This window comes from Ailuropoda melanoleuca, chromosome 12 (assembly GCF_002007445.2).
Source record: "Ailuropoda melanoleuca isolate Jingjing chromosome 12, ASM200744v2, whole genome shotgun sequence".
Lineage (NCBI taxonomy): Eukaryota > Metazoa > Chordata > Mammalia > Carnivora > Ursidae > Ailuropoda > Ailuropoda melanoleuca.
In genome coordinates, this window is record NC_048229.1 from 67,589,410 (window position 1) to 67,604,377 (window position 14,968).

The 14,968-nt window shown below is 48.1% G+C and overlaps 1 protein-coding gene across 2 annotated transcripts; it reads right to left on the bottom strand.

The window, feature by feature from the left end:
* Positions 1–166: 166 nt before the first annotated feature.
* ATXN1L (ataxin 1 like) lies at positions 167–11,077 on the bottom strand. Of its 2 annotated transcripts, none has more exons than XM_011227192.3 (3): positions 10,940–11,077; positions 8,991–9,058; positions 167–7,837 (listed from the first exon to the last, which is right to left on the bottom strand). In XM_011227192.3, the coding sequence occupies exon 3, from the start codon at positions 7,718–7,720 to the stop codon at positions 5,654–5,656; it is 2,067 nt and encodes a 688-aa protein (XP_011225494.1). In that variant the 5' UTR covers positions 7,721–7,837; positions 8,991–9,058; positions 10,940–11,077; the 3' UTR covers positions 167–5,653. The 2 variants fall into 2 exon arrangements, with proteins under 2 accessions (XP_011225494.1, XP_011225495.1); XM_011227193.3 differs by having other exon boundaries at positions 167–7,840.
* Between the last annotated feature and the right edge of the window lie 3,891 nt (positions 11,078–14,968).

The following is a 14,968-nucleotide window of genomic DNA, read 5'->3' on the forward strand; positions in this document are numbered from 1 at the left end:
CTGGGTCACTGAAATACACACCAACAGAACGTGCAGATCTGCCGAGAGCCCACCACATAAAGATGGGCAGTATTAGCCATTACAAGCTCTCCCATGAAGGGCTTCTATCCCCCACCCAACAGCCACCATCTAAGGCTGGGATAAGAAGAAGGCGCAAACACCAAAAGGAAAAGCTAGTAGTTTATATAGATAGATATATAGATATATAGATATTGATATATATTGTGTTTACATAGTCCACAAGTTAAATGCAGGTATCCATAAGAAGAGCATTAACAATAAAAATACAATCTGTGTGTAGCCAAGTACAGAGACTTAAAATGGTAAAACAGCAAAAAGGATCTCACAAAAGTACAAATATACAGTACAAATTGATTTATTTAAAACAGTTACAAAAAAGCACAACAAAATAGAGATTATCCTTAGAATTATTAATGCTTTGTTAAAGATCAGGTAGGATTAGAGGGTAAGAAATGGTACTGGGTGGGGGGAGCACCTGACTAGTTCTAAGGCTTTAGATACAATGCAGTTGATTACATATTAATTCAGCCATTACATACTGGGGATAGTAGTTGGGGGATCAGTAATTTATCTACAGGGAACTCCTACACAAATCAGATCCAACCAGACCTCCCCAGTGCCGTCCTTCTTTACTCCTCAGGACCCTAAAGCCACATGATGACAACATTCCCACTTTCCTTTCTCCACCCCATTCCCTATCCATATATTCTTCCCTCCCCTAAGGTGCTGTGCAAGCTGAGAGCAGTCTGCTCTCTGCAGCTGGAACATATACTGTTTTGGCTACAGGGATCCTGTGTGTGACTAGGAAGGTTGCAGGGGACAGCCTTATTTTAATACTTCAAGTTTGCCACGAGTACAGTCAGTCTCTTCCCAGCACAATCTATATTCTCTTGAGTGTGAGCATCAAGCAAATGAGGGATGAACCCTGCCTTCAGCAATACCAGCAACGCACTAACCACTCACAGCTCACAACTACGTGCAAACTCCCCGTCCAGGGAGTGGGTGTAAAACCACGGTGTCACCAGCTCGCTCTCTGAAGAACCTCAGTCCCCGTGACAGTCATAAAGACAGAAATAAATGCTTGCAAGTTTGACTATAGGTAAAGGCACATGGGCTGCTGCCATACACACTGCAGACAGGAACCCAATTTGAGGCCATCTTCACTGCCGGGCATTTGCAGTAGAATGGCTTTGGGATCACACAGACTTTGAGTTTGCAATCTATCGGGGGAGGATCTAGGCTTAACAGGAGAACTAATAAAGAAACCTTAGTGTGAAAAGTGCATTTATTACTACTGTTCCTGCTGGGGAGGCTCAGCAGGGCAAACCGCACCACCTCTCCTCCTTCCACCCCAGGCACTGTGCATAGTCTGCAGGTAAGGAGAGAGTGCAGTCGACTCTAGCATCTCGAGGGCCAGTGTCATCCTAGGCCCAGATCAGGTTTCTGCCCCAAAGATGGACCCCAGAGTTGAAAGAGCAACTGAAAGCTGCAAAGACCCAGATGCTTATTTTATTATTGCATAATGTGGGAGGCCTTCCCCAGCCCAGGGAAGCTGGACAGTGAAGGCTTCCCAGCAAAGGGCTAATAGGTTCCTGGTCAACATCCAACCTTGCACAGTCCAGCTCAACTGTAGTGTACACTTTTTCCCATCTGGAAAGTATTGTAGCTTCAGTGTGGTTTAGTAAACTTAGCCCTAGGAGGCCAGGAAGTCTCCCTAAAACTTGGCCTCTATCCAATTTACTTTGCTCTTAAGACTGTGACCTAATCTCCATGGCCAATTCAGTTAATCAGGTATCCTTACTCCAAAGGACCCAGGCCCTTTCCCAGTCAGCCCACGTCCACCCTTCATCTCCAGTGTGATCATTCAACTCTCCAATGTGCCTGCGTGACGCAGGTTTAAATCACACCACCACCCTGTTTATCTCCTATGATGTCCACTGGTAAAAATACAACTAAACCCTACTGAGGGGCTATTTCGGTCAAACTTCAAACCCTCTTCAGTCCCAGAATTCACATAACTGGAGCCGAATGTCCCTCCCAAGGATGCTGACAAAGGCCCTAACCTGGTTCCCCATCATTTATTTTTAAAAACAGGATATAAGATACCACAAAGGAAAGCAGTTAATACATAGAAAATGCCCACTAATAAGACCTGTTTGCTTCTCCTTCAAGACAGTCAGATATTAGGAGCCAAAAGGCTTCCGACAAGCACTGAAGCCACATCCCTTTGGATTCACCAGCCCACCAGCAGCATTTCGTACTATCCCTATTCAATATGACTTTGCTATAAAGTAACACTTGCACAGGTAAGAATGGACAGGATGCCTGGATTTCCTCTATATAGTCAGACATGGAAGGACAGGGAGCTATAAAGGGTAGCAGGCAGGACAGTGAGCAGACAGCAGCAGTGGCAAAGCAGCACAGAGCAAAGCCCTTGGTGTTATGACCGACCGGGACCAAGACTGTAGAAGGGTCAGTCGAGATCTGCTTGGGCCCCTTCCCTTGGGTATAAGTATTCAGCTCTGAATTCCAGTCCCCCATGCCACCACCCATGCCCCCCCCCCGCCATGTACACCATGTACATCTTGATAGGAACGATGATCCAAGATGTGGATGTATTACCCATCCTTTACCTGGTCACTCTACTCCCAAACTGGTAGAGGCATTCCTGTTTAGTGCCAGAGTTAGCAGTCCTCCTTTCTATTCCTAAACTCTGGGAATTTCCTACCACTGTCAAGGGAGTGGCTTTGGCCTTCTTCAGTTGCCCATTTCCCAAAAAGCTGAAAGCTTCCCACTAAAATGCTCACTATCTCAAAACCACTCTTAGGTCTCTTGTCAGCTTATGAAATTCCTTTAAGGAAGGGAAGACCACCGTAGGCTCGTCTTATTTCTTATGCCTGGAAGAAAAGCCTGAACCAGAGGGAAATGACAAGCGGATGCCACAGCTCTGACCAAGATTTAGAGCACAGAGCTTCTTTTCCTGGGAGCCCATACTTTACAATAAAGACACCTCTGCAGCTTAGCAGACTTGACTATTAATATATTACACAGACATGGCATGGTATTAGAAGAGCTGCTGATATTCTTTCACTGGCAAGAGACAGAAGAGGAACAGCAGCAGAAAGGTCAGGGTCCAACTTGCCAATGTGCACAAGATGCTCTCTTTCCAGGATTAAGTGGAAATTACCAGGTTGGGAAGTGGAGGATCACTTGGTTTAAACTACTCTATCTGGTTGGACATAGGTTTGCTCCCACCAGGAAGAAGCTCAAATGGCGTCCTTGGTGGACACTTCTTATCTACTGTGTGCATGCCACTGTATTCAGTTGGTGAGCCTTCCTATGAGGAAGGAGGTTTCTGAGAAACCCGTGCAAACAATAATCCCTAGGAATGAGCTGATCACGGAACAGCCAGAGATGAGGCCTTCTCCCAGGGCGGTCATCTGAGAGGATTCCTCAAGACTTAGCCCCATAGGCCCCCTCTGTAGGAAACAAGCCAGAGAAAGCAGCACTCAGAGAAAATGGGGGATGGAGAAAGGAAAGGTGAGGATCCCAATCGCATACAAGGTTGAGTGTTCACCAGAGTTGGTGTTTGGTTCTGAGGTGACCCGGAGACTTAAGTACTCACAGTCAGGTCAGCAGCTTCCTCTGGATGGGCCTCTAAAACCTGACTGACTGCTCTCTAGGAATGAAACAGTGGCGTGTAGGGCTTGTAGCAAACAAGCCAGTCTCAGTCACTTTGTTCCCCTAGGAGAACAACCTTTAGCACCTGAACACTAAGAATGACTCCATTCTCAGAACTCCCCCTCCCCCCCAGGAGGTAGGTAAGATTATTTATCCCCATTTGGCAGCTGGGGAGGAAGTGAAAGAGCGAGAGGTCACAAGACTTGCCTGAAGTCCTTGACAGAGCAGAGATCAGACCTCAGAGGTTTGGGACTCCTGATGACAGGCAAGGCCTCGACCAGTCCAAGTACATTTCTAAACGAAATGTCAGGATCATACACTGGGAGAAGCCTCATCAGAGAGCTGGGTGGACAATACCCTGAGTTGCTTCAAGAGTCCGAAGACCCCTGAAAAACAAACAAAAAACCCACCCACCCACCTGAAAGCTGGTGGGGGAGCCTAATTCTCAATACCCAGTGGAAACCCACAGTCCAAGCTGATGCTAAAGTTGTGAAGAAAACATGGGCTTAAGACACAAGGGGAGCAAATGCAACTAAGACTGAGAATGCTCTTTGCAGAGGAACACTCCACCATAAAATGAGATCTAGAAGACTTCAGGTACTGGAAACTTATCAAGACTATCCCAGAACCTTAGAGCTGGCTGTGGGAGGGGACGGCTTGAAGAAGCCTGAATGCTGACATGAAGTGGAATAGGATGGGAGGGGCTGTGTAAAAACACCAGGACGGGCACTGCCCAGACAGGTGTATTTGCCCTGACCCAGGGCATAGTTCCCTTCTTGTTTCTCTACCAAGCTGTTCAGCTGCAGAAGAGGGGACATGATTCTTTATGAGTCTTCTTGAAAAACAGGGAATATAACTGAAGAGGAAATCAAAGAGACCACTCCACACCAAAAACTAGAGGTCTTGGTCAGAGTGGACAAAAACAATGTTGCAGAAGGGGAAAGGCAATGCAGCTACAAATCAGGCCCAGGTCAAGACACCATGCAGAGGACAGGGCAGCAGAAGGGTGGGGGCAGCGCAGGCACTTAGGCACAACATAGACAGAAGAGGAGAGTAGGGGACTGGGGACAAAGGTCCACTGGTTCTTTCAAAAGTCACCATTACCAACTAGAAATTCGGTACAATTTTGAAGTAGGTCTGGCATGCTGGGTACAAGGAGCTCTGTTAGGTCAGCTACCTTTCCAGAAGCCCTGCCTAGAGCCTGATCACCTGGCCATCAGGTCTTTCTCCCAAAGTCCCCTGACTGGGTCCCCGCCGAAGCAGTACTTCACTCTGAACCCTGGAGGGGCTTCTCTTTCTCGTGGTGCTAGAAGCCTTGTGGGAGGAACAGTGGGAAGATGGGAAAGGGCTGAGCACAGGATCAAGCAGAGTCCTGCAGATGAGCGCTCCTCCCCCACAAACCCACAGACATCTGTAACAAAATCACCCTTTAAAGTGCACAGCTCTCAAAAGAAGAGTTCTGGGTGGGAACCCTCTTAATCCCGATCATGGGGCTTCCTGCCCTCCCACCACAAAAAAGAAAGGAAAAAAACTTCAGACAGTTGAACTGCTACTATAAGCTGTGGATCATCATTTTTGGCTCTTTCTTTGCTCCCTCCCTCTGCCACCTGCCCCCAAAGCCCGACTTTCCCCTTGCAGGAGCTGGGGATGGGGAGGAAAGAACAGGGAGGCCCTGATATTTGGAATGTTTCTTATCCTGTGCGCACCCCCATCCCTCCTTGGCTCAGGCCTGCTGCTCCCCATCACAGCACCCTCTGGGGCTGTCCTGAAAGGATGCCATGGGGTAATGAGCAACAGATCCTGCCTTGGGAGGCTGCCTTCATGCCTCCTCTTTCCCCCCAATCTCACTGCCAAGAGAGCCATTCCCTGCTCGGCATGTGCAAATCCTCTGCCTGCTCATGGTGAGGCCCAGCTCTGGGGTAAAGCCCCAGTCCTGGTCTGGGAGAGAGGCTCATTTTCCCGCATTGGAACGCCCTTCGATGGACAGCTTTACCTCCTGCGGAATGAAAGAGGGACGGAGCAGTGTAGCCCGTGCCTCCTCCCCTTGCATGCTGTATCTTTGGAAGCTTGGGGCTGGCCAGCAGGCCTGAGCACCAGGCTCCGGCTGCGAGGGCTCTACCATTTGGGAGCCCTCACCTGACAGCTGGCTCTTCCCCTCACTGTCACATTGCTCTCTGGGTCCCAAGACTGTCCTCTCAGGCCTTTCTCGGGGGGGACCCAGCTGGCCTGGGGGAGCACAGCTAGCCTGAGAAACTGAGTTACTGTTCAAGCTCTGTAAACTGATAGAGATGCAGACATCTCCCACCTGCAGCCTATGGCAGGGCAAAGAGAAGAGCTGTGCAGTCCGCCCAGGGCTGCAGGAGGACCAGCCCTGGCCATACACAAAGAAAGGGTGCTCGGGGGGCACCTCGATGCTCACTTTGCTCTGCTGCTCACCAACCACGAAATGCAGCATGACAAATCCAGGCCACTGGCTCTCCTGAATGTCCACGACCGTGCTAGAGTCAATCTTCAGCCCCCCGCTCACTTCGGCACTGCGCACAAAGTCCTGGGTCTGGAGGTCCTCCACCCGCTTCAGCTCCCCTGTAGCCAGCTGGATGATGGCGCCTTTCATGAAATGGGAGGGCAAGTGGGAGGAGGTAATGGGGGGTGGCGTTGGCTCCTTATCTGGGAAGGTGGCTCTGGCCTGCATGTCCAAACTTGATGCCACCAGGATCTCCGAGCCCACGGGCAGCAGACCTGGGTCAGTTCCAGTGGGCACCAGGTTGCCATTGGCTACAACCATTGCTTTGGGTAAAGGTCTATGTTTCACCGGTTCCTGATGGGACTGAGGGTAGAACCCCCGGGCCTGATTTTTCTCGGCCATCTCTGCTGGGTTCCTGGCTGACCCTCGCCCCTCACCCTGATGGTCAGGGGTATGATGCGACAGGTTGAGGGGGCTGGGCTCATCCTTCCTCTGAGCTGTCACCACACGATAGTCCTGAGAAGCTAAAGCGCCAACCACCCGCTGGACCTCAAGGTCGGTGTCTGGGGTCCCTCGGTGTGCCGGCACTGCCACCTCCACCCGTGCAGTCTGAGAACCTGAAAACAACTGTCCATCCACCACACATTCTACCACTGGCACCAGTCCCTGGCCTTCACTCTTGCTGTTGGGGGAGTCGAGGGCTTCACTTTCCCGCCTTACTAAACTTCGTTCTCGCTGTCTCTGTCCGTTGGCAGCGGCTGCTTCCAGAGCAGACTGGCCCTCCTGAGGGGTAAGAATTGGGCTGGCACCTGCTGGAGGGGTTTCATGCAAAGTATACCCAGCAGGTAGCCTGGACATCTGATAATAAATGGGCATCCGGCCTGGAGCAAGGTCCAGTGGCTGAGTACTCGAGTGATGTGACAACTGCCCAGGTGGGGAGGTGGCAGAAGGGGCTTTGTTGAACGAGTGGGCTGGGGATGAAGCCTGGGGAGGCGGAGTGGCTCCTTCTGCCAGGAGTGAGGCATATGGCACAAAGTGTGGAAGGTGAGAGGTGGCGAGGTTGGCAGAAGGAGAAAGGAGGGGACTTGGTAGGAAATTAGGTGGCACAGCATAGGGAAGGCTATAAGGAGACCCGATAAACTGCAGAGAGGTGGACGGGAGTTGAGCATAGTGGATTGGGGGATAGTGGATTCCTGGATGTTGAATCAGTGAAGACGCTACATTAAATGTGGGGGGCAAGGGGCTCATGTTCACCACAGATGGGAGGCCAGTTGGGGAGAAGGTAGCAGGTGGCACAGCCACCTTATAGAGCATACCATACTGGTCCACCGTCAGACCAGTGATGGCCTCAGCTCCATCACCCCCCAGGCTGACTCTGGCTCCTGCCTGGCTCTGCCCGGCCACCACAACCCCTCGGGACCACTCAGAGGCATCACTGGAGGGTGTGTGGTTAGTTGAGCAGCTGGTAGTTCTCCCCATATCCTCGCTGGTCACGGGGAGGTCTCGTTTCTTTGGTGGAAGGCATTCCTGACTCCTCTCATGAACAGGTTTCATATTGCTTTGTGGTGTTCCTGGAGCCTGGAAGGGGTCGGCTTGCTCCTTGGGGCATCAGAAGGGGCTTCTCTGTGGCTCCCCTGCACCCCTCTCTGCTGCTGGCTGGGGCGCCCACATCTGCTAGGGAACAAATCAGAAGCAAAGAAAAGTAACCTAGGGGCGAACCAAGTCAAAGGAAGTAGCAGAAACTGTGCCCATGGAAGAAGATGTAACAAAGGGGACTGCTGGGGGAAAAAAAGCATGAGAAAGGGGCAAACAAGGATGCTACCCTCCCCTCATTCATCCAGCCCAGGACATGAAAGAAACAGGGAAACCACAGAGAGCTACAGGAACAAACATTCAACGATCAGTGAACAACCTGTAGGCTCTACAACCCCAGAGAGACCAACAGCTTCAGGATCTGGTGTGCCTCTGATGGGGACCTTGACTCTTCCCAGCCTTCTCCCCTAAGAGAAGATTTGACCACCTGGTTTTTGCTGCTGGTTCTTTTTCCTAAGCTTCTCCTTTTGTCACCAAAGATTACCGTGCTACCTTCTTTCCAACATATGACCTCATCCTCACTTCCTTTCCCCAGCCCAATTCGGGTTATGATCTCACCTTTCCCCATCCCCCCTCCCCAAGCCTGGTTAAACTCTCATACTCCTCTCCCTCATATCACCACTACGTCCAAGACCCAGTTGCCACTGAAAAATAGCGTCTTCTTTGCCCCTTGAAATACTACATTCAAACTTGGCCCCTATGGGGAAAGTGACTGTACTACTGTGTTCTATAATGTATTTGTTTCTCCTCTTCCTTAAAGAGCAACAAAACCCTTCTGACCACACATAGACTTTTCTCCCCTAATCTGGAAAGACTTCTTTTCTTCTCATTAACCATCTTCAAGGTACTTTCTTCATTCGTTCTCTTTTTTCCTGTGTGTTTTCTTTTGCCAATGGCTCCTTTTTCACTGTAGGCCTGCTCTAGGTACCACTTCCTAAATTCTGGTTCCATTCCTCCAAACGTGTCTAGGTCTCTATGATTCATAAGAAAGTTCTCTCCCCCCTTCTCTTGCTGTCACCTTTCATACATGCTTTTTTTGGTCCATTGTCATAAAGTACCCTTTTGGTCTAAACATTTCAATGCATGAGCTTTGTCACCTATTTCTTCCTTCCAATCAAGGCTCCAGTTCTTTGGATCTGGATATTACACTCTGTTTTTACGTTCTGTTTTTCCACTGTTGAATCCCAGATGTTTTTGTCGGCAACAAGGCTTCCAAATTTCCCTTTATTACCTGAGCTTCCAGTAGTGCCTCTGAGCAGCTGTAGTAAGAAGCAGTGTCCTCCCCGCTGCCTTGGGAGCCTAGAAGACAGAAATAGGAATAAAGTAAGCAGGAGCCTAGCCTCTCACTTCCCCAGGGTCATCAAGGTAATTCTAAAGCCCCAAAAACATTAAAGTCCATGAGTCCCTTGCCTAATGCTCTGCTCCAGAGGTAACAGAACATTTATCAAGCCTCTAGGAATATGAATAGAGAAAAAGCTATCTTTTAAGCTCTAATCTGTAGAAAGATGTCCCTGAAAAAAAATTTTCACTGTGTGTCAAATTTCATTGTTTTCCTTAACATCATATTTTTCATTCTCTACCTGTACTTATTCCCCAAAGGTTAAATTTACTTTCAATTCCAATTTCAGGTAAATATGCAACTAAAAATGGAAGATTCAACATTATTCACATGTGAACAATGGGAAGCTGGAAAAATCGACCACATGGATTTCAGCTTTATTCAGGGCTGATGAAAACACAGATGTGGAGGTTATTTAAATGAGAAAAGTGGCACTAGAGGAAAAAGAACAATTATTTATGTTTCTGGGGCAGAAAAAGAGGTCAAGGGGGAGTCACTCAAGGGGAAGTCTTATTAACAGACTTTCAGGGTAAAAAAAATAGGATCCTGTGTGTATAAAATTTTCTGAGTGACGACTTCATACCAAGTGTTGAGTCAGGTGTGACAGAAAATGAAAACACTGCCTAGGTCCTCATGTAGCTATTAACAATGGGGAAACAAAGCTCAAACAAAATTATCAGTATCTGAATCAACACATGCCAGAAACATCAAGCACTGAAGAATGGAGCCTTAATCTCTGACAACAGATAAAGCAGTACTGACCAGTACTCTGAGAAACTATCCACTTTTCTGTCCAAGTCCTACAGAACTGCAAGCCTCTAACTAAACTGAAACAACATTTATCTCTTAAGATTGGCAAGGTGTGTATGTACAAGAAAAGGTGATGAGATAGGAAAACAAAGGGGAAGAAAAATTCTCAGTTCCATAAATACAAATTACACAGTGGGAACGAGTCTTGCATCCCTCCTTCCCAGGCAGTTCCAGTAACTGAAAAGCAATTAGCTTTCTCCCTCATTGGCAACAGAAATTGGGGTCACATCTCCAATTCCTGAATGATCTTTGCTTCCTGCAACTAAAATCTTGAAAACCTGCCTCAAGGTTAGCCAAACACAGCCAAATAAAAGAAATAAAAGAGGCAGGAGGTCTGAGGGAATGACAACAAAGAGTCAAGCCTGTGCACCAGGTTCCAACAACGCAAAACACATTTCGGAATCTGAAACCTCGGCCTCAGGAGGGGCTCAATGAGGACTTCTCAGAGGGAAGATGCAGCTTGTGACCCCAACCGAGCTAACGGGGAAGGGGGTCTGTACCGGCGAGCTGCCAATACTGCCAGTCAGAGCCCAGAAACAAGAGACTGAACCCAAAATTCGGTGAGGGCGAGAGGTACGCCCGCCAGAAAAGAGTGGAGCTCGGAAGAGACTACGAGTTATGGCTTCCCGTGATCCTGCAATCATTGCTTCAACAAGGGTAGGGCCCGAAATTGGGAATTTAACGTTTAAGGGTGGGGAGTCGATCCTTGAAGCAGAGGGACAGGGGCAAGGCCCCACAGGCGATGCTTCCTTGTTTGGGGGCCCCTTCCCGCCCCGAAGACTCGGACACCCCGGCCCGCGGGGACAGAGCCGCGGGGGCGCCCGGGCCTGAGGCCCCCTTCTGGGCCGGGCCGGAGAAAAGCGCGCGGGACTCGAGGCGCGCGGCCTCTTTCGCTCCCGGTCCGCGGTTCTCGGGCCCCGGTCCGGAGGGGCAATGGGCTCCAGGGGGCCACTTCCTCCTAAGCTCCGAGCCCAGGCCCGCTTGGCCTCAGTGAGGCCGGCCCAGCGGCCCCCACTCCCAGCGACACTCACCGGCCCATCTCACGGCGCTCCTCGGGGTCCTCCCGCTCGTCCCGGAGCCGCCGCGACCGCGGCCGCCGCCATCCCCGGCCCCGGAGCCGCCCCACACCCAGCGCCCCCCCAACTCGGGCGCCCGGAGATGGCGTCAAGTGCGTTCCGCCCCGGTCGCTGGCAGATGGCGTCACCCAGGAGTACCCGGGAAGGGAGGGAGGCGACGCCCAGGAGTACCCGGGAAGGGAGGGAGGCGGCCCATAACCCCTCGGCCCTCGGACCCAGCGCCCCCTATGGTGGGAAAACGAACTCCTCCCCGGGGGATACAGGGTCACGTGAAGAAGGTTGGTCAGGCCCTCTCGCCCTGACCCCACCATGACCCCCGCAACCTCTCTACTCCAGTAAATTCTGGGGGTTCTCAAACAGGGCCCTGGGGCGTGGCCAACAGCGACCCTCATTTCCTGGACTTCCGAGGCCTGACAGGTGAAGCCTCCTTTTGGGAACCTCGGGGAACCCCGAGGCGCCCCCTGTACAGGAGAGAAAGAAGATACCCCTGGAGACCCAGGGTGGAGATGGAGGAGCTCCTTGAGTTGAGAAATGGCTTTGACCAGGCTGAGAATGGAAGGGGTCCAGGATCTAGGGGAAGGTGAAGCAAGTAGTGGAAACTTGAGGGATGAGAAGAAGGGGTTTAGTCAGTTAGAAGCAGCTTAGTTTAGTGGGGAGAGGGCTTGACTACTCGATCAAATATTAAGTCACCATTCATTGACAATTAACTCGTCAACTTCATAGTAGCATGAACACCTGATTAACGATAAGTGAAAAAGTGAACACCAGTCGAATTTGTGGTTTGATTACAACCATGTAAAAAAGGAGTTCTGGGGGCACCTGGGTGGCTCAGTCGTTAAGCGTCTGCCTTCAGCTCAGGGCATGATCCTGGCATTCTGGGATCGAGCTCCACATCAGGCTCCTCTGCTGGGAGCCTGCTTCTTCCTCTCCCACTCCCCTTGCTTGTGTTCCCTCTCTCACTGGCTGTCTCTCTCTCTGTGTCAAATAAATAAATAAAGTCTTAAAAGAAAAAAAGGGAGTTCTGCATACAGACAGAAATGAACTAAACTGTGGGGCGCCTGGGTGGCTCAGTCGTTGAGCGTCTGCCTTCGGCTCAGGGCATGATCCCGGCGTTCTGGGATCAAGCCCCACATCAGGTTCCTCCGCTGGGAGCCTGCTTCTTCCACTCCCACTCCCCCTGCCTGTGTTCCCTCTCTCGCTGGCTGTCTCTATCTCTGTCTAATAAATAAATAAAAAATCTTTAAAAAAAAAAAAAAAAGAAAGAAAAAGAAATGAACTAAACTGAGAAAAAAGTAAGTCTAACTATTAAAGAGATTAGATCTGAATGATTTTTTTCCCCTTTCGATTTCTGCAAACTCTGTTCTCTAAATAACAATTGATTTGTATTTGATTTTGAAAATACTTGGGGCGCCTGGGTGGTACAGCAGTTAAGCGTCTGCCTTCGGCTCAGGGCGTGATCCCGGTGTTAGGGGATCGAGCCCCACATCAGGCTCCTCCGCTAGGAGCCTGCTTCTTTCTCTCCCACTCCCCCTGCTTGTGTTCCCTCTCTCGCTGGCTGTCTCTATCAAATAAATAAATAAAATCCTTAAAAAAAAAAAAAGAAAGAAAGAAAATACTGGCTGGGCTCTGGTCCCTACTCTGTAGCTATCTAACCTTAGGAAAATCATTTTACTACTTTAGACTTAGGTTTCTACTGCAAAATGAGGAGCTTAAGTTAGACGAAGGAGTGGAAGTACAGTGTAGATAAAAGAGCTCTCTATAAACATTTTATGTGAAAATATAAGTAAACATGTACAGTGTGATACCATGTATTTAATGTGAAAAGATGTACATAACAGATATAAAGACATATTTATGTATCTGTACAGAAAAGGAAGGCTATGTAACAATTAGTTAACATTGGTTAACTCAGGAGAGGAAAGTGGCATTGGGTGGTGACCAAAAGATACAAAAGGGGACTTATTATTTGGATTTCTTATGAAAATATTATCTTAGAAATATTAAGATAAGTAAGTTAAAATACATGTAAAGTATATGGTCTCTAAGATTCTTTCTAGGGAATCAGTAGACCTCAATTTTTGTATTTTTTCACCTGGATGGGCACAAAGGATCGTCAAAATCATTGAATGCTCCAACACACACACACACACACACACCTTGCACCAGTGAGTGAAATGGTGAAGCTACGGATCTGTAGCCATCTGAATCAACAGAGGGATGTGCTTCGAGGATATTAGTATTATTCATGACAGTCATCTTCTCTCTCAGTTTGGCCAAGAAGGAAGTCCTGTGGTCACTCAGTGATTCCATTTTGGCACTAACTGACATTCTGGCTTCTAATTCATTGCTTAGCTCACTAAATTGGCATTAAAACTACCAAGATTTAAAAAATAACTGCCATGATAGACAAATAAGCCAATACTATTTAGTTATTTGTTTCTAAAGATTTTATTTATTTATTTAATTTACAGAGAGAGAGCACAAGCAGGGGAAGCAGGAGACGAAGAAGTAGGGTTCCCACTGAGCAGGGAGCCTGATGCGGGACTCAATCCCAGGACCCTGGGATCATGACCTGAGCTGAAGGTAGACGCTTAACCGACTGAGCCAGTTAGGCACCCCCATACTCTTTTTTTAAATTAAAATGATATACATTCTGCTGTCTTTGCCAATTTTTTCCGTATCAATAAATTCAAACCAATCTTTTAAAAATCTGCCAAGATCGAGAGGCTTAGATCATCCAGGTGTATTCAAGGGTAGCCATTTCCTCCTAGATTAAGATACGCCCTCAGGGAGCTGGTATTTCAGACAAAACTGAGAGAGCAGACACAGGTAGATGCAAGTAAAAAAAAAATTTTGGCTACCAGCCATTAACATGCTTACATAGTGCAAAGGCGTGTCTGATGTAAAAACAAAAAAAACCAGGATGTTCTGATTGGCGAGACACAGGTGATTTCCTGGTTTGGTGCAGCAGTCCCAAAAGAGTGGGTCATATCTCTGCTGTATTCTCTTCTAGAACTCTACTCCAAGCAATCTTCATTTCTTTGATCGTACATATTGACAGTAGGAAGCTCCATAGTGACAGTTTGATAGGAGTATTAGTAGTAAGTAAACTGGCATAGTTTTTATATTTAAGACACTAAAATAACTAAAAGTTACCTCATTTCTCCAAAAATCTGTATTTTTCTCTGCAATCTGGATAATTCCCAATGTAAGTTACTTATAGTAAGTAAACCCAGGGTCTTATTCAGTGTAACTAGCTCAATAAATAGTTGTTGAAGGAAATTTCACAAAGATATCTCAAACTGGGAGACTTTCCTTGCTAATTTTTTTGCTCCCATTTCCTCATTTCTACACTTACCTGGTTTTGCCTGTTTGTTACCTGTTTTCGCTCTCTCTCATCTGAAAGTCTTTCGTTTTCTTTCACCAAGTTTGTTTGTTTAATTTCCAAGGAGTTTTAAGAACTGATGACGTGAAAGGAGATTTCTTTCATTTAAAAAAATTTTTCCCTGACCCATAAAAGATTTTTTTAAAGGTATTTGAGAGTTTAGGAACTGGAAAGTTATACTTCAATCTGTTTTGTCTACCTCTTCTCTTTCCTTGGATTCCCACTGAATTCCTCTGATGTGTGTAGATTGAATTTGTGTGATGGGAGAGTTTGACCTCTTCTGTTGAGAGGAAAACAACAATGACCACAGAACCCTGCTGAGCTGGTTCTTCTCCCTAAGCAGGCACGGGTTTCAAACCAGCTCTCTGTGTTGCCCTAGTTCCTCATTGGTGATTTTTCTAGACCTGTTGTACAGGCAGTGGACATTCAGACACCTTCCCAACTCTTTTTTGATGTTAAGGGATCAGACCACAGAGAAGAGCTGGTAATTTGGGAAACCACGTGTGTCATAACAAGAGAAATAAGTGGGTTTTTTTTTTCATTACTGTCCTGTCCTTTTGATTGTATTGCTCAGCACGTAAAGGTGTGATTGTAGGTAA